We start from the raw sequence: 21,980 nt of genomic DNA on the forward strand, positions 1-21,980 counted from the left end.
AGGGTTGCTGTGCTTGGTTGCCTTTCCCACTAGCCACAGGCGCCACCTTGACACGACCGGGGTCTTGATTGCCTCCAAGGAATGCGACAGCTATACATACGTACGGAGCTCAGCGCCAAGCTCCTGGCATCCCCCGACTTCTATTCCCGCCGGGAGACTCATCCTAGCCATGAGGCTGCTCTCCTGATCGAAGCTCTCTAAGGAAAAACGGGAGAGCATGTGTTGCGCTCATCTCCCACCATGAGTCTCGTTCTTTCAGCCCCGAAGATTGTCCTTCTCGCCGCGCACCTCGCCGCCAAAGCGGATCTCGACAGCCTGTCCTTCGTCGCAGCGCAACATGGATCCGTGTTGCGAAAGGAACTGCTCCTGCGCATTTTGCTCACATACCTTCCCGAGACCCTGAAGTCCGAGGAGTACGTCTCGTTCATCGACGAGGTCGAAAAGGAGGAACACGTCACACATGAGCATTGGGACGTGGACACATCGCCCGTGGAACACCTTAGCGAGGAGGAAGCAGTCAAGAAGGTCCGCAAGCTGCACCTGCAGAAATTGTCATGGCCACAAGCACCGGACGAGGCTGGGGATGACCCACTCACTTTATTCTTGCTGCGCCGGGCGCACAACGTGGACGAGGAGGCTGGGCTCCTATCCCAATTACCTGACTTGCTAGTGCCTTTCCTAGACCACTCGCCTTGCATCCGAACCTGGACGATATCGGTACTGCTGCCTCTGCTTAGAAGAAACCACGAATACTACCCCGAAAACAGCATCTCGGTGACACTCTCTGCGTTTGAGCATCTGGGCGACCGCGCGGCTGTCGACTTGCTCCTGTCACAGACCGGTCAGCGGGACGAGGACCATCGTTACATTGCTCGGGATCTCCGAGGTCTGCTGGGGCCGTGGCTTTATAGTGAAAGGAGGTGGATTACCAAGAGCGCGGTCGAAGCAGAAGCAGAGGACGCCGACGAGGATGGACTCATATGCCCTGGCTGGGAACAGATGCTAGTGTGGCTCACTGCGCATGCATCAAGCACCTGGAGGGTCGCGGTCGAAGCAATAGATCACTGGCACTCCCCAGAGGACGCCGACCTGGGTGGATATGGAAAGATGTGGCTAAATGAGGACAAGCAACAGTACCTGGAGCGCAGATATGCTCGCGCTGCTATGGCCTCGGCATACCTTATTTCAGAAGCAACAACGGAGGCGCTTACGGGCGCATACACCATTGTTGCCGAGGTTGCAAAACTTCTAGACGACCCGCTGCCGCCATTACAGACTGCGGCCTCCAACCTGACCCCAGTCCCGGACCTTGGTAGCACGAATATCATGTTCGCAAAGAATGTCACTCACCTTCGAAATAATCTCCTCGACGAAAGCAACGTCCTCACAAAACCATCCAAGCTAGCCACGACCCTCTTATCCGCGCTGGTCGTCAGTGCTTTCCTTGCGACTCGCGCCGGGCTGCCTTGCACTCTCAGAAGGGCTGGCGAACTAGCTCTACTACAGGACGAGCGTGAACAGAAGACGGAGGCTCTGAAACTGATTCATGCCATCAGTGAGAATGGTCCGAACTCGGACGATAGATTCTGGCTCAGAGCCAGGAATGAGATTCTCTGGCTGAGAGACTGGGGCGCAGAAGAAGACTCGGTTCCGGGGGAAGACCAGCACTGTTCCGGGATATTCGGACGCGTCAGTCGTGAATTCCTGGAAGTTGAGATCTTAAAGGCCCTCTTGGCGCATACTCGTTCGTAGTACCAGTGTTTCCTCCGAGGGTGGCTGCCATGGTCTGACTTTTACGAACAGGATATTCGCTGGCACAATCTCTCTACGAGGACTCGACAGAACAGCCCCTCTCAAAAAAGGTGCTACAGGATACGATATACGCCGCTGCTATGAGTGCCTATGACAATGCATCTAACCCCAACCGCACGAGGGGAGGCGTGAAGAAGTGTGACGACATGTAAGTAAGGTGGGAAGTGGGTCGCCCAAGATAGGCGCAACTGACAGTTCATCAGATTGCACGCATTCCCCAAGAGCATAGAACGGTCTTTTGTGGCGACTCAGCGGATCGAAGCCCTCCTCAAGGCGACCCATGCTTTAAGTGACTATCGGCTCGTGCTAAAGCAGGGAGAGCCATTTACACCGGTTGTCCTACGTGTTCATCAGGATCCTATCTCAATAATCGGAAAGGTTCTGGAACAAAATCCGAAGAGCTATACCAACATCCAAGACCTTGTCGAGGTGGGCCGTAACATGGTGGTTGCAGGCCTGACTGTTCGTGACAAGTCAGGTCATTGCGCACTCACCCCTGAAATGGAGCCGCAAGAGATACTGCACGCTGAGAGGCGCATCACAGCGATGTGCATTGATTCAGCCTTGACGGAGGACGACTTCGAAACTGCGTATTCCTACGTCGTCAACCGCGTGGCAGCCCTGGGCAAACCGCCACAACACTTGAGTCACAAGCCCAGCAACGGCTCTCTTGTGAGCAAGGCTGCTTCGGCTTCGGCTCAACGGGATGACTGGTCCTGGAGGGCGGCACTACAAGCTGGCAAATATCGCCGCACTTCGCGAACCGTCCGTCCCACTCATCTGGGCACCGCGAGCGGCAACCCCGACATCCGACACCTGGAGCAGAGGATCGAGTGCCTGGCTACCGCTCTCCGGGTTGCCCCTTCCGCAACGTTATCAGAGATCCTCAACACATACCGCCGCACTGAGGAGGAACTGAATGTGGCCATAAGTGCCGAGCAGGAGCAGGAGAATGCTTGGGATGAGGCCGCGGACATGCACACCATGCCCGGCGGGTTTAATGCGCCCGCTCGCAGAGTCACAGCCCCGGCCAGGCAGCCGGCGTCGGCCTCGACGCGCCACACTTCCGAGGAGGCGCCGATGTCGCTCTTTGATTTGTCCAGGGCCAGCATGCGCTCCGCACAGCGCAACCTCACGGCATTGTCGAATTTCAACACCACGGCGCAGGGCAGGAATTTCGAGGCGTCGGCGTCTGGTGATGAGTCGGCGGAGCAGCAGCAACAGAGGGCTAGGAAGAGGGACCAGCTCAGGGATGCAGCCGTGGGTGGTCTGACGGCAGGAGTTGGGTGGTTGATAGGGGCTCAGCCAGCTCCCCGCGGTCCTGAGAGAGAGTGATAGGTCCCTTACGGGGCGAAATCGTGAGACGGGGCGGTGGGGGTACAGAAAAATGATACCAGTTTCTATTTGGCAACGCAGTCGTGACGTGGGACTGTCTGCCTGCTTAGATAGGTACTTACTTTGCCTTGGGTATCCTAAATGCCTACACGGAATGCGCTTCGCAGAAAGGATGGCCCAATTTTCCCGTTCTTCACGAAAAGGTGCACAGTCAGGCACGCACGGTATTGACATCAAGTCAGAATGGCAGTGTGTCAGCTTGACCATCCCTCCCTGTTTTAATTGACTTTTTGGTCGAAAAGGACCGAAATTGCGTTGCCGCCCTGGGGTTGGGCCGGTCATGATCTAAGAGCTTTGCAAGTCAAACGGCTGATGGGCTGTGACTGTTTGCCACTGAGTGTCCAAGGGTCCTCACCCCACAGCCACCACCCACCCTACCCCCAGCCAGAACAAGCTGTGGCCCGTGCCAAAGCTGGGAGGGAAGTGCGGCTCCAGCTCCCCTCCAAAGGTACTTAGGCACCTTCTAGCCTGGCGGCAGGCCCGTCGCATCATCGTCGCCTTGCTCGAGTCTGAACGACACCACTTTCTTCTACTTCAACATTCCTGCCACCTCGCCTCACCTCACCTCACCGCCCCTTCACCCAACCCGCCCCCCAAGGCCAGCCTCCACGCACCCGTTATCCTCACCACAGTACTGTGGACCGGCTTTCTATTTCTTTTTGGAGTTCGTCTCGTGTGTACAAACCTGTGCGACTTCGGATTGCCACTAGTGCCAGCCATCCTCAAACCGCTGCCTCGCTGACGCTTGCATTCGGTTTTTCTCTAAAATCGGCCATATTTATCGTGCCGTACAGTATCTTTTTCTTTTGCGACTCGAACGAGTACCATCGCAAGCAACCCTCAACACGGCGGCAACCTTGCCAACGACGCGACGATGGGTGTTCCCAAGTTCTTCAGATGGCTCTCGGAGCGGTACCCCTCCATCTCCCAGCTCATAGCAGAGAATCGAATCCCCGAGTTCGACTGCCTCTACCTCGACATGAACGGAATCATCCATAACTGCACCCACAAGGACTCGGGCGATACCCAGTTCCGCCTGAGCGAGGATGAGATGTTTATTCGCATCTTCAATTACATTGAACACTTGTTTGGCAAAATCAAACCGAAGCAGCTCTTCTTCATGGCTGTGGATGGTGTTGCGCCACGCGCAAAGATGAACCAGCAGCGTGCGCGGCGTTTCAGGACCGCGCTGGACGCTGAGCAGGCGAGAGACAAGGCGGTCCGAGAGGGCAAAGAACTGCCCAAGGAGGAACCATTCGACAGCAACTGCATCACGCCGGGAACTGAGTTCATGGCCAAGCTGTCGCTGCAGCTCAGATACTTCATCAACAAGAAGGTTTCCGAGGACAAGGAATGGCAAGGCTGTGAAATTGTGCTTTCCGGCCACGAGGTCCCCGGCGAGGGTGAACACAAGATCATGGAGTACATTCGCAACGCAAGAGCGCAGCCGGACTACCACCCAAACATGCGGCATTGTTTATACGGCCTCGATGCCGACCTGATCATGCTGGGTCTGCTCAGCCATGACCCTCACTTCTGCCTCCTCCGTGAGGAGGTCACCTTCGGCCGCCAGTCCAAGGTGCAGTCGAAGGAGTTGGAGCATCAGAACTTCTATCTTATGCATCTGTGCATTGTCAGAGAATATCTTGAGTTGGAATTTCAAGACTTCAAACAGGACGGCGCGAATAAGCTGGGCTTTCCATTCGACATGGAGCGAGTAATCGACGATTTCATTCTCATGGCGTTCTTTGTTGGCAACGATTTCTTGCCCAATCTGCCGCGGATACACATCAACGAGGGCGCTTTGTCGATGATGTTCAGAATTTACAAGTCCGTCTTGCCGAAATGCGACGGCTACATCAACGAGGGCGGTGCTATGAACTTGAAGCGTTTGGGCATCTTCCTTGAAGAGCTCAGCAAGGAGGAGTACCGTTTCTTTGAGCACGAGGTCGAGAGCTCTAAGTGGTTTCAGGCCAAGCGAAAGATCGGGAACGGGGATGCAGCGCCCAAGCCGAAGGGCAAACTCGTCGTCACATCAGAGCAAAAGAAGCTGTGGAGGGAACAAATCAAGCCATTCCTTACTAAGAGGGCTTCTGAGACACTGGATCTTGGCATCAGCCTGAAGGCCGCTGATCGCAAGTTCGTCCAAGAATTTGCCGATAGCGCTCGTATTAATTGGAAGACAAAGGAAGACGACGATGGGCACCGGCATCTGGTGCTGACCTTCCCCGAGAGTCCTGAAATGGGCGACGGTGATGGCGCCGACGATTTCGAAGAAGAATCCCAACTCGCTATTAATCGTATTGTCAAAAAGTACGACAACGCTGAGGTCCAGGACGTGACGGCAGAAGAAGCTCAGGCTCAGTATGATGTTCTGTACGAACAGAAGTTCCAAGAGTGGAAGGACAAGTACTATGAAGAGAAATTCCCTGAGTGGGCAGGAAACAAGGAAGTTGAGCTGAGAAAGCTCGCCGAGAATTACGTGCAGGGACTGCAATGGGTGTTATTCTACTACTATCGCGGCATCTGCTCATGGCCCTGGTTCTACCAGTACCATTACTCCCCGTTGATCTCGGACGTTATCAAGGGGTTGAATGCCGACATGAACTTCAGGCTGGGCCAGCCTTTCCGGCCGTTTGAGCAGCTGATGGGCGTGCTTCCCGACCGAAGCAAAAAGATCGTACCCAACATCTACTGGGATCTCATGACGAACCCCAACTCACCTATAGTCGACTTTTACCCCAGAGACTTTGAACTGGACATGAATGGCAAGAAGCAGGACTGGGAGGCTGTGATCAAGATTCCCTTCATCGACGAGAAGCGGCTGCTCGACGCAATGGCGACCAAGAACGACTTGCTATCCGATGATGAAAAGTCGAGGAACGGGTTCAATGTCCCTATCAAGTTCACATACTCGGGTGAATACGACTTCGTCTATCCGTCTTCCTTGGTGGGCATCTTCCCTGATATTCCCCACTGCCACTGTGTGGAGAATATATTCGACCTCCCACCTACGGACGGTTTGGATTATCGGCAGGGTCTAATGGAAGGAGCCATGCTTAGCGTCTCGGCTCTAGCTGGCTTCCCAAGCCTGGCAACTCTCCCTTACACTGCGACACTGGGCTTCCACGGGGTAAATGTCTTCCAGCAGGACAGCCGCAACGAGAGTATGGTCGTCACGCTATCCGACTCGGCCGTGCGGACTAAAGTCGAGAATGCCAAACAGAAACTTGGCAAGCGGTGTTATGTCGGGTACCCATTCCTCCAAGAAGCCAAGATCGTCCGTGTCTCTGACGAGTTGTTCGACTTTACCCTGTCAGAAGACGGGTCCGGACAAGTCGTCGTGAAAGACCACTCCAACAGGGAGATTGATGACTGGCTGAAGAATTCCAGGTACTGGGAGGACTTTTACAGCAAGCGTTTGGGCATCTTAATCGGAGACGTGGAGTCCATGGTCCACGTTGAGATGCTCAAGGGGTTGATCAAGACCGACGAAGGCGCCACCGTTAAGGAGTTTGGCGAGATACCGGGCATGCGGGACTTCTACGCGTCACAGACCATTGTCGACGACGTCGTCAACGAGGATGAGCGTTTTACAGAAAGAGCAGCCCTGCCTGTCGAGGAGGAATTCCCTGTTGGTTCTCACGCCTTCTATTTGGGGGACGTGGCATACGGTCGGCCTCTTGCGGTTACTGGCCACAGCGACAAGAAGTTGGACGTCGCAATCTCCAAGATGAAGAACAAGGAACCCGACTTTGCGAGGCAGATCATTCAAAAGAGCGAGCGTGAGAACAAGTACATGCCGTCGTATCAGGTTGCCAAGGATCTACACCTCCACCCCCTGGCCTTCAGCAAGATAACCTCATCGTACCAAGTTCTCAGCGTGGGCGATCTCAAAGTCAATCTAGGGCTGAACTTGAAGTTTGATTCGAAGAAGTTGAAGGTGCTCGGCTTCACCCGCAAGTCCGAGTCGGGCTGGGAGTTCAGCAGGGCGGCGATCAAGCTGGTCACAGATTACATGGTCTTGTTTCCAGACTTCTTTGCCGGGCTGCAGAAGAATGTGCAGAGTCGGGACGTCCAAGCAACTGATATCTGGCCTGATGAGACCACAGCAACGACCAGAGTCAAGGAAATTGGTCAGTGGCTGAAGTCAGTTGGGACAAACAGCTTTGTGAAGGTGCCACTGGAAGCTGAACAGCTCGACTCGAATGTTGTCATGGAGCTCGCTCAAGCATCCGAGGCGGCATTGAACGCTTGTAAAGACACCTCTACGCTGAATGTCAAGAGTGTGCCGCGTAGCGCGCTTTTGAAGCCTGGGGATGCAGAGACCCGACTCGGGAACCAGCGGTTCCACTTGGGAGATCGGATTGTCTACGCGCATGATTCCGGCAAGGTTCCCATCGCGTCCCGAGGAACCGTAGTCGGCATCAGCAGGACGGGCAGCCAGAACCTCCTCGATGTCCTGTTTGACATAACATTCATGAGTGGGACTACGCTGGATGGGCGCTGCCCTCTTTTCCGCGGCCAGACGGTTTCATCCTCGTCTGTTCTCAACTTGACGGATAAACAGGTTGTCATTGGCTCAAAGGCTGCTATGGCGCGGGCCCCTCACTCATCGCTTACCACGCTCGTCGCGAGCGGTGGCTATGGCGTGCCTGGAGGTAGACAATTCCGCGACTCTGCGCCTCCTCCGCCGCTGACTGGCTCATGGCGCGGTGCACTCAATGGATCCAACGGCACCGGTCGTGGTCGCGGTGGTCACAACGGCCACCCACCACAACGTGGGACCCTCAACATCCAGCCAAGCAACCTGGTGTACCGACCCTCGCCGAACCATAAACCCCAGCAGGATTACCAGCGAGGCGGGCGCGGAGGTCCCCAGAACGGCGTGGCTCGAGGCGGGCGAGGCGGCATCCAACGCGGGCGAGGCGGCAATGGTGCAGCACCAAATGCTGTCAGCCAAACTGCGCAGCAGCCGTCGTACAACGCCTATCCACCGCCCGCGGGCTTGGACGGCAACGGTAGAGGCCGTGGCCGTGGAAGAGGAGGGCGCGGGCGAGGATCCTCGACCCCGCGTGGCAATAGAGGTAGCGGAAGACCACAGCAGTCACCTGCTGCTGCTCAGAGCTAGGCGTTCCGAGATCACTATGAACCTTTGGTTTAGACCGACGCCGTAGGGCCTCAATTTAGCAGCATTCCCAGGCACATTTCAAAGACAATTCCATCCACCGATCATCAGCTCAACCGCAGGAACCAACCCTCATGCTTTCACCCATGCTTGCACCCGTAGCCTTGCGTGTCGCAGGACGATGAGGGGAAGTATTTTGGTGCGCAAATGCAGATATTCCTCGCTTAGGGAAGTCTGCCGGGATACACAAAAGCCACGGCCTCGCCCACCGTGCCGGAGACAGCGGTCACTCAGTAGAAACTATACGGTTCATCACGCAGGCCAAAAAGACCCCAATGGAGCGAGGCGACAAGCAAAAGACAGGGGTTGGGATCCGGGGGGGGGATGCGGATGAGGAGGAAGACAGGGGCGACTTCATCATGTGGTCCACAAACCATTGTGGACACTTGGCTGACGAACGGGGTGTTCCCTTTTGGAATCAATGCCGTATTGTTGCGGATGCTGGGTCGGTTCCTTCGATATTGAAATCATGTCTTCCGGGGACAGGATTAAAATTTCAACAGCGATGGGAGACGGAAGATTTGTGATAGAGTACAGACAAGCGAAAAGTTGGACAGCAATAGTAGTGGCATGCTACATGGCAATTGTAAACAGCATTTCTCGGGATATCTGGGCAATACTTGTGATACAAGCGGCGGGATTTTCCTCGCTGGCCTCGTCCACACCGAGAACCGCTCTTCCCCCTTCCATCGAGAAATCTTGCGACCTAAACGAGATGGCCAACCATCAATGGGCCGGCCTGGCAGCCTACGCCCTAGGCTTGGCCGTGCCCTTCTTCTTGGTGTCGCCGGCACTCTCCTTCTTCTTAATGGCGGGCAGGGCGAAGGCTTTGCTCCCGCCGCCGGCCATGGCCTTCCACATGCCGTAGTCTCGGCCTTGGTCCCAGGTCAGGGCGCCGACCCACGGCTGGACGTTGTAGTGCACGCGCAGCTTCACGTCATCGGTGTTGGCGATGCGCGACGAGGGGTGTGTGATCTGGTACTTTGGGCGCTGGTTCTTTATGGAGAGCTTGCCTCTGTTGTGTTTGAATTGTCCGTGTTAGCGCATGGGTCTGTCTCCCTCTTGGCTCTCCTCTTGGCTCTCATGCCTGTCTGTGGCTGCTTACCTGTTTGGGTCTATGGGCTTCCCGGCGGCACTCTTCCTCAGCTTCTTGAGCGTGGCAGGCCCATACCTGGCGAGGTGGTCTGAGCTGGGGGCGGTGATGATCTGGTCCCAGATGACGGCCTGGTTGGTGACGTTGGCGTTCGCACTGCCCCCCGCGGCCGAGGGCCACTCGGCCGTGACGTAGACAAAGACCTGCTTGGTGTTCCACGTGAAGAGGGAGCTGAGGTCGGCGTCGAGGCTGAACTTGATGGTGGCGTACTCCTCCTTCTTGTTCGAGTAGTAGTGCGGCCTGCCCATGACGACCTGGGTGTTGGTGGGCTTGATGGTGCCCGACGGCGTGCGCGGGGCCAGCAAGTCGGTGGCGGCTATGAAGGCGGCGACGGCAAAGGCGACGGTGGTGAAGAAGCCGAAGACATTCTGCGCCCGTACGAGAGAGGTGTACATGATGGATGGGGCCTTTCTCGGTGGCTGATGTGTGGTGTTGGGCGTGGGCTCTCCCTGCTAGTGATGTTGGCGGTCGGTGTTTCGGCTGCACTTTGACTGGTCGCGCTTCAAGGATTTCTTCTGCCGTCTATTCCACGGTCATTGCCGCAGGCGTATGCCAGGATTGGGCAAGGAGATATCGAATGCCTGGGTGCCCGGGTAGTTAGTTGGTCGTCTGGGGAACGTGGCTTCTTGTCCCCATCGCCAGGCAGTAAGATGAAGAAGCTCAGGCCACGTTAGAGCTCAGGGTAGTGGCGTTCCCTACCGCTGTGCAGTGGTAGTCTAGTCGGTCCCTGGCTGATGGCTTATCGGTTCCCCTTATCGATCGAAATGCAAGGGTCCAAGTGTCTAAGTTCATACAACTCCCCAAGTTAAACATAACCTCCTTCGTTTCAGCAATCAGAACACCTGCCCGAATGACGTAAATTGTTTGTGAATCGACTCTTGGGCACTGGGGCATTTCGTGAGCTGTGGCATCCAAACCTTTAAAGACAAGTCCTCCAACTGATCGGCCGCCTTTAGAATCAGAAACAACGTGCTCAGTGCCCCACCTTATTATGTATGGTAGACAGGTCCCACATATTGGCTGCGCAGAGGTGCCGTTGCAGGAATCCAGACATCCTCCACATCCCTCATGTTGAGATTGCTGGAACTCTGGAGCGGATGTACTCGCGACTTAAATTTCGCTTTGTTCCTGTTCAGAGTCCATCAGCCGCCCAGTGCTTTCATCATAAATGATCTCTCTGCGCTTGATAATCTCCTTAGTTGACCACCCTAGGGTATCTCTAAGTTGTGGCTCTACGAATAAGCCCAATTATTACTCTATATATATTAACATACCTCAGCTGCTATAATGAGCTGTTAAAACTTTATAGCGACAGCCTAGGTGAGCGTTATCGCCCCCCATAGTGACTCGGACCAATTCAATGGATAACAACAATTTAGACAGCATTGGGCTTTAGTCACAAATACCAAACCTGATGTTGCCCCGATGGAAGAGTCCTACCAGAAATGGCAGGGAACTCTGGATAAGGCGAAGGATTCGGGGGAGGGGGTTTATTTTCTTCTTCGGAATTCATCCCAATAATAAAGCTGTTCTGGAACAATCCTAGAAAGCTGGGGGAAATGTGATGAATATCCCGCCGCCTGATAGACCACTAGTTATTGTCCTCGTTAGTGGTTTCGTTTTTAATCCCCATACATGTAAAATGTACGTGGCGCCTTCCTACAGTGATTGTCCTCGTTAATAGGTATTGCCTGGAAGCTGGCCAAAGGTGATACCCATATCTTTGCAGAAGTCGATGGCCTTGTGAATAGACTGAGGGACCTCGCTCATAACAAGGGTCTGCTGCATCGTTACACATCCACTCACACGGCTATTCAAGGGCGATGTAATATCAGGATAAAGGGAGGATACTAAGTGTTTCCAGACTCAGGTCCGCTAGTCAGAAGTACCATCCGTCGGGTGTTTTCCAAACCGCCGTTCCAGGTGGCTTCAAGGTTTAACAACATTTGAACCTTGTCCTCAAATGGTTAGCAGCAGAAAACGGGAAAGTTAAAGACTTCAGTGGCCAGCAATGTGTATTTAGAGCCGGTGATATGTATACATGAAATTGTTTGTTTTTTGCTCGGTCCGAAATAGCACTTCTTTTGTTCAGTCTCCAAATGCCCTATTTCAATTAGAACACCTGGATGTGATGCAAGCCTGTCTCAGCTCAGCCCCTGTCGATGCCAAGCTGGCGCGAAGGATGACCATCTCAAAGTGCTTTTGAGGTTGGGGTAGTGTAGTGCTTACTCTGCCGTCTGCACATGTGGCCGCTCGTTGCTTGAGATTACTTCTCCTCCCTCTCCTGAATTTTACCTTGAGTAACCAGTTCATCTATAAACATCTTCAAGTCATCAATTATGGGTATTATTGATTCTATTACTACCATGCTCGGCTGGGGACCGGCAATTGTCGAACCCCAGCGCGTGCCCACCGATGAGGTGTTGCCTATGCACTATCTTGACGACAACTCACTGAACCGCTCCATTTTTCTCGCGTGGACTTTGCGCTTCAATGACGTTCTTGACGCCGACAAGCTCCACAACGGTTTGTCACGGTTGCTGGAGATTGGCGACTGGCGAAAACTCGGGGGGAGAATCAGGAAAGGTGTAAGTTGTTTTCGTGCTTGACATTGATCGGATTGAGCACATGTCTGCGGGGATGCACTCTCCTCGTGTAACTTGTCTAACATGTTCCAGTCCAATGGCAAGCTCGAGATCCACGTTCCGTCGGAGTTCACGCCAGAACGACCTGCGGTACGGTTCACCAAGGAGACCTTTGGTGTCTCGTTCGCTGAGCACCCACTGGCCTCACAAATGCCCGAGGCGACGAGTGACATCCATATTTATGACAGCCCTGAGAGGTTCCGGGAGTTTGTCGGACCCGCGGACACGACACCTGGGGGCATGGATGACTACTTGTACACCGATACGCCTCAGCTCGGTCTGCATGTGGTAACCTTTTTAGATGCAACTTTGGTCTCAATCAACTGGCCGCACACAATGACGGATGGTTTTGGCCGACGGGCCATCATCAATAATTGGTGCAAGGTTCTCGCTGGGAAGGAGGACGAAGTTGCCCCTCTCATGGGCACGCGCGAGGACCCCTTGGCCAGCGTGGGGACCGGCCCGCCACATGAGAAGGAGGAGCCATATGCCCTCAAGGACCAGAATCTGAGCGGCCTCGGCTTGGCCCGATTTGTTGCGCTCTCCATTTGGGATAGTTTTTGGGTCCCCGAGCAGATGCTCAAGACGGTCTTCCTCCCCGCAAGAGCCATGGCTATTCTAAAGCAGCAAGCAGCAGATCACCTGGCAGAGGCCGACGTCAACGAACACGGCACAGCTGTGAGCAGCCGGGCAGCCATACCGACAACGCCATTTGTCAGCGACAGTGATGTCTTGACAGCCTGGCTGACCCAGATCACCTGCCGTGCCTCCGGGTCCTCGAGCCGCCCGATCGCCTTGGGCAATGTCTTCGAGCTGCGCAGCCGCCTCCCAGACGTCTTTGACTCTTCCGCCGCCTATGTGGGCAATTTCGTCTGCTCAGCTCCGGCCCATTTGACCGCAGATGAGGCACGCTCTTTGCCACTGGGCCAAATCGCCCTTCGGTTACGCCAGTCGCTCGCGAGCCAGGTGACCGAGGGCCAGGTCAGGGGTCGGATGCGCTTTACCCGCGAGGCCGGGAACAGTCCGGTCCTGCCCATCAAGCCAAACAGCATCCTTTTGTCATGCAGTAACTGGACCAAGGCTAAGTTCTTCGACGCCATCGACTTTGCCCCTGCCGTCGTCAAGCCAGGCCCCAAGAGCGACATCGCGCCTGTCCCAGGAAAGCCGGTTTACTTCCATGCCATCAGTACTAAGCAGGACCCACCCTGGATCAGGAACGTATTTAATGTGCTGGGGAAGGACCACGCGGATAATTATTGGATAACAGCGAAGCTGCCGCCCGTGGTCTGGGAGAACATTCATAAGGAGATTGCAAAGCTATATCAATAGTTTCTTTCTTCTTTGAAACTATGATAAACCTTCATTATAGTATTTCGACTGGTCTATTCATTCTTACATAAAATTAGTGTTAAAACAAATAGCTATCATTACAAGAGCGTATACTTATAGTACATAATGAATTGAAATATTCTAATTTAAAGCAATACTTCCTGGTAGGCTAGGTACTGGCTCATGAGCAACGACTCGGACTTTCGCACACACATTACTTAATGCGAAGGGATGAAACGTTTGGCGATCATGCGAGAGCAGTGGTAGGGCTCGTGGAGGTCCTCGTCAAGCTCAAGAGCAACCGTGCTGCAGATTCTGCATTGAGACTAGCTTTGGCTTGGAGACGTGACGAGGGATCCATCATGGAGAAGTTCGACAAGATCAAGCGCCTGAAGATCTCGACTCAAAAGGCTGTGTTCCTAGACCACCTGTGGATTCTTCGACTTGAGTATGAATCCGCCACCCGAGTGCCGCCTAGCTTGTTTCCTGAAATACAGAAGGCCGTCACCTCGCGCCATAAAATTATTAATAAAATGGGAGAACATTTAAAAATTATCGAATACCCTTTAATACTATTATTTATAATAAGTGGAGAATGTTAGCACAACAAGTCTGTCCTTCACAATCACGCAATTGTGATGGGACGACACAATTGCACTGCTTGAACTTGAGAGTATCTCCACGGACATGGATAATATGGGAAAGGTTCACAGACGACACGTGGAAGCTTTGTTGAAGTGCCGCCGAGCTTACCGGAATCACTTCCAACGGCGGCGCATCAATAGATATCCGGGTGCGCCGCATTTTGCAGCAGAGGGGTGGTGCCACCTCGGCACACACTTTAGAATCCCTTGCAATCCCTTGCAAAGCACATGTATCCAAGGGCTTAACATACCTATCCACCGTATGAAGGCGTCACTTACCCTAGGGTATGTCCTCGGACGTGTGCGGAATAGAAGCGAAACCAGTAAGCAAGAGTACCTAGGTACCTAGGTATAAATGCTATTCGAAAGAAAACTAACATGCTGACTCGGTGTTAACGGATCGAGATGTCTGAAACCCGGATGCCCTTGCTGGCAAATTCCACATTGGTATCCTACATATGTACCTAGGCACACACCGCCCATAGCAAGCCTGAGAAATACATCTACACTTGAACAGTAGATAGCCTCCATCTGCAGCGCATCTGCTGGTCAAGACAAAACCAAGGTCATCCTTGTGCGAAGTGTTGTACCCCAAAAGGAGTGCACGAGGCTCGCCCATTGGACACTTGATCCCTGTGAGCCTAAGATCTTAATCCCCGTGGCCCCCGACAACGAGACCTGTCCGACAACTTTGTTCAATGTCACCCGTCTGCTGCCTCGGTTGTTGTTCAAGATATTGAAACGAACTGAGAACACCACATTCCGAACTGCTTCATTTGATGGCTTCATGTGTGTGCGCTATGCTGTTGAACAGTATTACAAAGAATAGGAGTCCTTCTTCCCCACTCCGGAAATCATCATGGGTATGACGCCTTCATTTGGCCCGTGGAAGCTTCCCCCAATTATCCACCCGTCCATCCTTTTTTCCCGTCGCCCAAATGCGCGTGATCAATTGTTGCTTGTATGCCGTATGCATGCTGGAGAAATATGGTATCGTTGACAAAGGGAAGTCGTGCGGTTGTTGTTCTCGTCTCTTCTGCGTCATGGACCAGAGCCAGAGGTAGGGACCGCGGCTCACTTGGTGTCCTCCGAGTCCTCCTTGGGTGCCGTCACCAGGACGACGGTATCAGGAGTGCCCTCTCTAATGGACCGTTCTTCCTCCCACTCCTCCTCGGGCTTCAGTGGTTGGGGCGACATCGAAGGGGACGCCACCTCGGGTTCCTTGCCCTTGGGGCTGGAAGGCGGCTGTGACGCAACCTGGGTCCGGGAGCTGTCGCCTTGCTCGAGGATCGGCCGTGGCGGTGGCATCAGGCCGCCGTCACCCCCAGCTGGCCCATCCGGGGCCGCCACTCCCTCCATGGGGACGGTGTTGTCTGCGTCCGCCGTCGAGGTCCAGAACCGCCCGTTGGCCTTCAGCAACTCAGCAGAGAGGCCCCTCAGGCCGGTCAGGATGACGTGCGGCCTCTCCCAGGCCAGCAGGCCCGGCACCCCGCGTACCCGCTGCGAGAACAGGACGCTGTAGTGTGCGTTGGCCCACGCCGGGCACACATAGCCCGTGCCTGCATCGGCTTTGGTGGGCGCATCTACCTGGACCGTCGTCTCACCTGCTTCCAGAGCGGCGGTGGTGTCAGATCCCCCGCCCTCTCCTCCTGTCTCCGCCTCCGTCTCCGTCTCCGTCTCCCCAAGGAAGACGGTGATGCCGACTCTCGGTCTTGCCGCCGGCTTCTTGGGCGCCTCCCTCTTGTCGTCGCTGTCGTCATGCGTGGCGCAATGCGCCCAGAAGCGCATTGCGTACTCTGGTCCCGGCAGCCACGCCAGGTTGGTGAAGGTGATGATCTGTTGCGGCGTGAACGGCAGCCGGGGTGCGAGAAGGCGCAGGCCCTTGAGGGCGAAGACGAGAAGCCCCGTGGGGGAGTCGCACATTGCGTATCTGCGGCCACGTCAGTCCACGGGTCACTGACAGTGTTGAACATGCATGCGGGCAGCTGCTTACGCCAGTGTGTTTGGCTCCTTCAGCCCTACATTGTCCAGGCCGAACTCAGACGGCGTGAGGGCCTTCTTCTTGTGCGCCAGAGCCACGGTCGCCTGCCAGTGCTTGTGCGCGGAAAGATCCTCCTTGCTGTACCCCAGGATCGGCGCGTTGAGCACATTGGCGATGGTCCACTTGGCCCACTCCAGGGGCGACTCGGACAGCTTCGGTGAGCACAGCGGCGGGGAGATGAGGTGGGCGCCGAGGCATGAGCTCGGGTAGCCAGACGAGAGGCTCTCGATGAGCTTCCAGTCGATCCTGGCGGGCGAGGACTGCGCGGCGCCCGAGTTGCTGACCAGGTAGTGCTCGTACCCGAGGCGCAGCATCAGCGTGTTGAGCATCTCGGCCGTCGCCGGGATCACGGGCGTGTTGTTTGGGAAGGGGTCGCTGAAGCCGAGCCCCGGCAGGGCCGGTATGACCAGGTGGAACGGCTGGTCCACGGACGCATCCTCGGGCTCGGTGAAGGGCTTCACCAGATGGGCGAGGGCGAGGTTGGAGAATGGGAAAGGGGGTATCAACAGGAGCGGCAGGGCATGGCTATGAGGCGAGGGAACATGGATCAAGTGGAGCCGAAGGGGCGTCTCTGAGGATGGGATGGATATCGACGTGCGGAACTGGGGAGTCTTGTTCAGGCTCTCCTCCTGCTCGCGCCACGAGTACTTCTCGAGCCTGCCGTCATGTCAGCCCGGCCCTCGGGTACGAGGCCATCCCGCCAGCGAACAGCGTATTTACGACTTACCAAAAATCAATGAGCGGTTCTACCTGGGGTTTGGGCTCCCACCAGTCCTCGGACGGAGGCTGTGTGCTCTCGTGGGGAAGACGGGTCAGCTCCAGCTTCTGCCTGGTGAGGTCCAGGTACCTGCTCGAGACCTGTAGGTGGCGTTAGCAGTCTGTCATGGCCGGCACGAGGAGAAGAGAGGCAAAGGGGGCAAACTCACGTGGATTTTGTACGGCTTGACCTCGTCGCCGGGCGCCACCGGTGGGGACTCTTCAGTGTCTACCATGATGCTACCACAATGCTACACACATTGTCCACTCTGGCGAGCAGATCTTGGCACAAGGATCAAGAGCAAGAAAACAAGATGCAGTTACCCAGAAGCGAGCGTGAGTTTCTTCGAGTTGCAGACGAGAATATGCATGTGCTATGTTGATGCGACGCGAAACCGGTTTTGTAAATGGCAAAATAATTTCACAGGCACCTATAACGACAAGGAGATAATGGGATAATAAACACGCGCGCTGTCTCCTTCTCCTTCTTGCCTTTTCGACGACCCGTCAAAAAAGGAAAGGCGCCTACCAGACTATCATATTCAAGGGTCCAGATTGACTGGGCTGCTGGGCATCTATCATCCTTGCGACGTGGCTTGACAGATCCCGACCGCAGATGTGGCGTCAATTCCATACAAAATGTCCCCTCCCAGTAGCGACGGACCAGCATATCCGCTCGAGAACGGCACTGACGTGGCTGTGCTGCATGCCCGCTAACGAGACTCCGGAAATGATCGACCCCTTTCTGGTGCCTCGCGCCGGTCGTGATCCTCGAGGGTCCCCCATCCTTCCCGCGCCGCCGTGGGTCAGGAATCCAAGCAAGGCCGCCGTTACTATAACGAGAGTGCCGGTGTGCTACAAGCGCGGACAGAAAACTTGGAAGGGTAAGAAGCCAATACACCATGTGGCCATCTTGCTCGGGCGAGAGTGGCAAAAATATGCACGGCATCTCAAACAAAAAGATAGAGCAAATAGACACGCGCACACACACACACACAGCTATTCAACCACTACGTACCGGTAGTCCAGACCACCCAGCTCCTGGTGGGCTGCCTCCCGAGACATGCAGGTTGCGACTCGTACGCCGTTGCCATCTACACCACACCTCAACTGACACCTGACCATACGCTTCTACAAAGGGAGAGCGCAGAGGTGTGCCCGGCTCGTGGGGGCAGTGGCGACATTTCCCTGCCACCCCAATGCGATGCGCACGCGCTGGGGACAGGTCCCTTGGATACGCAGATTTGTCCGCGTCTCATTGGGGTGCAGGGCGACTTTGCTGTGGGCCCAAGGTTCAACAAATAAGCTTATTGCTCTGCACGACGCCTTGCTGCCGTCATTGGACCTGGGCGCCTGGGCGCTAGCTGTCAGTGGCGACGTCGGGAGCCAAGGCGAGGTATTCACTTCAGTAGCCTGACGTTTTGGCAAGTGAAACGTGCAACTGCACGGCTCTGCACGGCTCTGTCCCTTGGGTACCGACTCGTCGCTCAAGCCATCGGTCTGATACTGATAGCTGGACCCGGTTTAGCGACGATCTCGAGAGAAGACCAACACCAAGAAGGAGTATTGTTGCTCTCGGTATAGCCGTATATGTTCCAATAGCTGGTATCGCAATGGTCTCCAGATGAGGGAGCAGCGGCACACCCTTATAGGTCGGTGTTCAATCCCGCCTCGGCAGGGAGGAGGCCGAAAGGGCTCCATTACGCCCGCCCTTATTAGAATCAAAAGCAACCCGCCCACTCGTTGTACTGACTGAATATGACCCGGCCACTACTGGCCCCGTAACGAAACAGCTACGTGTGTAATACAGTCGCTATGCTTTATCTCCCAAAATTCCCGCCGCCGCCTGTCTTTACGCCGCGTGCTGTTTGTGGCATATATCCACGACCCACTCCAGCACAATGTCAAGATCCGCTCAGCCCTACGTCCCCAGCATCGCCCGATCCTTAGCCCCGTGAAGATGGGTTTGGTGAGCCGGCGCCACCCCCGCCCTGACCGACCTGATTGTAGCCCTGCTGCGCGGGCCCGCGCAGGTTCATTGCGCCGATTCTGGACACGATGTTGCTGCCGACCGCGTCGACAGCGCCTCGGGGGCTGGTCAGCGTCGGGCCTTCTGGCGCCGTCTCCTGCACGCGGAACAGCTTGATGCCCGTGCCGTTCCAGATGCCCACCGTGCCCTTTGAGATCTGCATCTCGCTGCTGAAAATGAAGCTCCAGATCAGGGACTCGTACCACCCCAACGCCAGCGGAGACCACTCGAACGAGTGCACCCGCACCGGCGACGGGTCCACCCCGACCAGCTTCACTTGGCTGATCTTGCGCAGCGTCTCGGGCGACGCGTGGTCCGCGATCAGCGCCTGCCGCGTCACCAGGGCCGATACCTGCGGGATCGCGCTCAGGATAGTGTGCAGGGGCAGTTCTGGGAGCCAGCTGTCGATCCACTGCGGTGTGGGCTCGAATTGGCCGTTCACCGACTGGCCGGACATGGAGTACCCGCTGAGGCTGGTCATGCTGTTCTGCCTGGAGAAGTTCTGGATTCCAGCCGGCATCTTGCCCCTGGCCTTCTCCGACATGCCGCGCAGCTGTGTTGGCACTGCGTCCTCGACGTTTGACACCACCGAAGATGCCCGCGATGGGTTCTCGCTTGGATCGGATTGCGAGGGCGTGGGGCGCTCCTCGTCGCTGTCGTCCTCATCATCGCCGATGGTAAATGTGCCGTCCTCTTCGGGGACGTTGCTGAGTGCTGTTGGCCGCGAGTGGCCCGTCACGGGGCTCCTCAAGCTCTCTGCGGAACTCCTCGTGGAGTCCATGTCTGAGGAAGCCCGAGCATCCTTTCTCCGTCGATTGCGCCGCTCGATTTCTTCCTGGCCGCTTTCCAAGGTAAAGTTGCGAAGCGCCTCAAAACGTTTCCTGTTTCGCAGCACTGCCGCGACAAACTCGGGGTTTTCTGCAAATTGTCAAATCAGAGCCCCATCACATCAGGCCGGTAAACAACTCACTTTTGAACTGGTGCTCAAGTATGGAGTTCATGGACTCGAGCAGTGACCGCAGAAGGGCATGGTTCGTATCATTCGCCAACAGGAACGAGGGAGAAGACATTGAGTTGAAGAGCTGCATCATCTTTGCGCCGGTCGCCACACTGAGTCCCTCGACGTAGTAGGCGATATTGTTGATGATTGCCAACAGGGCAGGGTATATGGCCGTAAGCTTTCCATTGCTCGTGGTGATGAGGTTGTAGATAGACTAAGTGGTATTAGAGACGGATCTTCACCTTCAACTACTCCCTCAACTTACCTGTATGAGGAAGTCCGCGTAGGTGCCCCTGAAACCTTGTATGCGGATCACAGGTGGCAGCGTCTCTTGTGCTTCAAAAGACTTGTTGAGATTGACACCGAAGTTCTTCTCCACGCTCAAGGTCTGTAGAAGGAATGCGCACATCCGCACGACCCCTTGCTTTGAAGCGTCGCTCTTATACTCCAGAGCGTAAAACAAGATCAGGATAGTGAAGTCGTGTGCCCTCTCAGTATCGACAATGAAGGACCGGAACCGCTTGTTGCATTGCGTTATTTCCCAGAACAACATTATCATTTCGGGGGCAAAACGTATGGACGACTGTGTTCCGGGGATATACGACGCATTAGCCTGCAAGGGTTGGTTCAGGATGCGCGTCATACCATCGACGATGAACTGAAAGTCCTGTGGCCGATGTATCCGTCCGAGAAAGTGGCGGAACCAGTTCTTTTGCGGATCGCCATTAAGCTCAGGAACAGGATACAGAAGCGTGACAAGGAGTAGTTGCAAGGAATAGGTAACAAGGATCTGTCTTGGGTCCTTGAAGACGAGCGTGTTGTATGGCACTCTCCAACTGGCAGGGTTGTATTTCATGGTCTGGAAGTTGGTTAGCATATCCCGCACGAAGAACGTGGGCTATTCGAGGCCTTACAGTATTCAGCAGAGAGCAGAGAAGAGACAAGACGACCTGCTTGTCCGCACAGGTGCAGATGTGCGTCAGGGCTTTGGTACCGTTCCGTGGGAGCACCGCGGCGGACATGTACAGGCTCTGGCCGGTGATAGCGAGCAGCAGGCGTAAGACTTCGATGCGGTTGCTCTCAAACTCCTTGGTCGTAGCAACGGCCTGATTGCAGCCGACCCCGCTCTGCCATATTGCGTAGGTGACCTTGGGCTTGCCGTGTTGTTGTTTTGAGACTGTGAAGTCGGAGAAGAACAGCAAGTCGATGAGGGTGTCGATCAGCTCCTCAGCCAGGGGCCTGACCTCCTCGAATTCTTCTGATTTTCTGGTCCTCGCCGCTTCCTCCTCGCCGTCGTCGAACAAGACCTCGCTAGCTATTGCTGACTCCCGTGTCCTCTTCCGCCGGATGCCCCAGAAAAAGCGGTCCTCCCACTCATGGAGATTGTCGGCTTCGTATATGTAAGGCAGAACCCTGGTGAGGACCCTGATGCAGTTGAGAGCATCGCGCTCGGGGGCAATCTCGGGGTCGGGAAACGATGGATGGTGTCGCAGGTTGAAGAGACGCGAGGTGACGGCCAGTATCAAGGTCTCGAGGTTCTCGATCGCATGGTCTCGCGTGCGCCGGATATCTGCAGCGGCAAACAGGCTGAAGACATCATCGGAGGATTCGGGCAGCTCCCAGAACTGTTGATGACTGTCAGCGACAAGGCGGCCCGGCCGAGCTTAGGGGAGACAGGACGGGCTACGGACAGAGGTCCAGTATGGATCGTCAGCAGCGATGCTGCGCTCTCCACTGAGCCTAAAGATGCCCTTTTTGAAGACAAGCTTCGAGTCGCTTGCACCCATGTTGGCGGCGACCCGATAGCATGTCTTAAGCCTGCTCTTGCACTGGTCGCGGGACGAAGATGGATCTGCAGGGATTCACTGGTGACGGGCTGCAGGTGGAGGGCGTGTAGGTTTGGACGTTGATGCTTTGGAGTTCCTGATGCCGGCAACTGGGCAGGCCTGCAGGCGGCAGTGATATCACTCCCTGCTAGCCGCGGCCCT

The 21,980-nt window shown here is 55.4% G+C and overlaps 6 protein-coding genes across 6 annotated transcripts; 3 read left to right on the top strand and 3 right to left on the bottom strand.

The window, feature by feature from the left end:
- The first annotated feature begins 78 nt into the window (after window positions 1–78).
- KVR01_010808 (uncharacterized protein) lies at window positions 79–3,385 on the top strand. Its single transcript, XM_044791761.1, has 3 exons — window positions 79–1,744; window positions 1,804–1,960; window positions 2,016–3,385. Exons 1-3 carry the CDS (start codon window positions 241–243, stop codon window positions 3,145–3,147), a joined length of 2,793 nt encoding a protein of 930 aa, XP_044639955.1. The 5' UTR covers window positions 79–240; the 3' UTR covers window positions 3,148–3,385.
- Window positions 3,386–3,716: 331 nt separating this feature from the next.
- Window positions 3,717–10,239, bottom strand: KVR01_011031 (signal peptidase complex subunit SPC3). The gene is made up of 2 exons (XM_044783092.1): window positions 9,501–10,239; window positions 3,717–9,410 (listed from the first exon to the last, which is right to left on the bottom strand). Exons 1-2 carry the CDS (start codon window positions 9,941–9,943, stop codon window positions 9,143–9,145), a joined length of 711 nt encoding a protein of 236 aa, XP_044640178.1. The 5' UTR covers window positions 9,944–10,239; the 3' UTR covers window positions 3,717–9,142.
- On the top strand, window positions 4,082–8,338 carry KVR01_010740 (chromatin-binding exonuclease XRN1; the record flags this gene model as incomplete). The annotated part of the gene is made up of 1 exon (XM_044790389.1): window positions 4,082–8,338. One exon carries the CDS (start codon window positions 4,082–4,084, stop codon window positions 8,336–8,338), a length of 4,257 nt encoding a protein of 1,418 aa, XP_044639887.1.
- A 1,594-nt stretch (window positions 10,240–11,833) lies between the features above and the next one.
- Window positions 11,834–13,526, top strand: KVR01_010790 (uncharacterized protein). Its single transcript, XM_044793178.1, has 2 exons — window positions 11,834–12,136; window positions 12,227–13,526. The coding sequence occupies exons 1-2, from the start codon at window positions 11,888–11,890 to the stop codon at window positions 13,520–13,522; spliced, it is 1,545 nt and encodes a 514-aa protein (XP_044639937.1). The 5' UTR covers window positions 11,834–11,887; the 3' UTR covers window positions 13,523–13,526.
- Window positions 13,527–14,576: 1,050 nt separating this feature from the next.
- KVR01_011103 (uncharacterized protein) lies at window positions 14,577–17,388 on the bottom strand. The gene is made up of 4 exons (XM_044791201.1): window positions 17,134–17,388; window positions 16,935–17,065; window positions 16,160–16,864; window positions 14,577–16,096 (listed from the first exon to the last, which is right to left on the bottom strand). Exons 1-4 carry the CDS (start codon window positions 17,197–17,199, stop codon window positions 15,241–15,243), a joined length of 1,758 nt encoding a protein of 585 aa, XP_044640250.1. The 5' UTR covers window positions 17,200–17,388; the 3' UTR covers window positions 14,577–15,240.
- Window positions 17,389–17,832: 444 nt separating this feature from the next.
- On the bottom strand, window positions 17,833–21,969 carry KVR01_010926 (uncharacterized protein). The gene is made up of 5 exons (XM_044782168.1): window positions 21,684–21,969; window positions 20,907–21,617; window positions 20,258–20,851; window positions 19,963–20,206; window positions 17,833–19,910 (listed from the first exon to the last, which is right to left on the bottom strand). The coding sequence occupies exons 1-5, from the start codon at window positions 21,777–21,779 to the stop codon at window positions 18,910–18,912; spliced, it is 2,646 nt and encodes an 881-aa protein (XP_044640073.1). The 5' UTR covers window positions 21,780–21,969; the 3' UTR covers window positions 17,833–18,909.
- Window positions 21,970–21,980: the final 11 nt, after the last annotated feature.

This window comes from Diaporthe batatas (genome assembly GCF_019321695.1).
Source record: "Diaporthe batatas strain CRI 302-4 chromosome Unknown Contig00014, whole genome shotgun sequence".
Taxonomy (NCBI): domain Eukaryota; kingdom Fungi; phylum Ascomycota; class Sordariomycetes; order Diaporthales; family Diaporthaceae; genus Diaporthe; species Diaporthe batatas.

Coding starts and splice junctions, on each gene's coding strand:
- KVR01_010808 (XM_044791761.1), top strand. CDS start 241: ATGAGTCTCGTTCTTTCAGCCCCGAAGATTGTCCTTCTCGCCGCGCAC. Junction 1,745..1,803: donor GGCCCTCTTGGCGCATACTC/GTTCGTAGTACC, acceptor TTTTACGAACAG/GATATTCGCTGGCACAATCT. Junction 1,961..2,015: donor GTGAAGAAGTGTGACGACAT/GTAAGTAAGGTG, acceptor ACAGTTCATCAG/ATTGCACGCATTCCCCAAGA.
- KVR01_011031 (XM_044783092.1), bottom strand. CDS start 9,943: ATGTACACCTCTCTCGTACGGGCGCAGAATGTCTTCGGCTTCTTCACC. Junction 9,411..9,500: donor AAGCCCATAGACCCAAACAG/GTAAGCAGCCAC, acceptor CAAACACAACAG/AGGCAAGCTCTCCATAAAGA.
- KVR01_010790 (XM_044793178.1), top strand. CDS start 11,888: ATGGGTATTATTGATTCTATTACTACCATGCTCGGCTGGGGACCGGCA. Junction 12,137..12,226: donor GGGGGAGAATCAGGAAAGGT/GTAAGTTGTTTT, acceptor AACATGTTCCAG/TCCAATGGCAAGCTCGAGAT.
- KVR01_011103 (XM_044791201.1), bottom strand. CDS start 17,199: ATGGTAGACACTGAAGAGTCCCCACCGGTGGCGCCCGGCGACGAGGTC. Junction 17,066..17,133: donor TCAAGCCGTACAAAATCCAC/GTGAGTTTGCCC, acceptor CGCCACCTACAG/GTCTCGAGCAGGTACCTGGA. Junction 16,865..16,934: donor GAACCGCTCATTGATTTTTG/GTAAGTCGTAAA, acceptor ACATGACGGCAG/GCTCGAGAAGTACTCGTGGC.
- KVR01_010926 (XM_044782168.1), bottom strand. CDS start 21,779: ATGGGTGCAAGCGACTCGAAGCTTGTCTTCAAAAAGGGCATCTTTAGG. Junction 21,618..21,683: donor ACGATCCATACTGGACCTCT/GTCCGTAGCCCG, acceptor AGTCATCAACAG/TTCTGGGAGCTGCCCGAATC. Junction 20,207..20,257: donor ACGCGGACTTCCTCATACAG/GTAAGTTGAGGG, acceptor AATACCACTTAG/TCTATCTACAACCTCATCAC.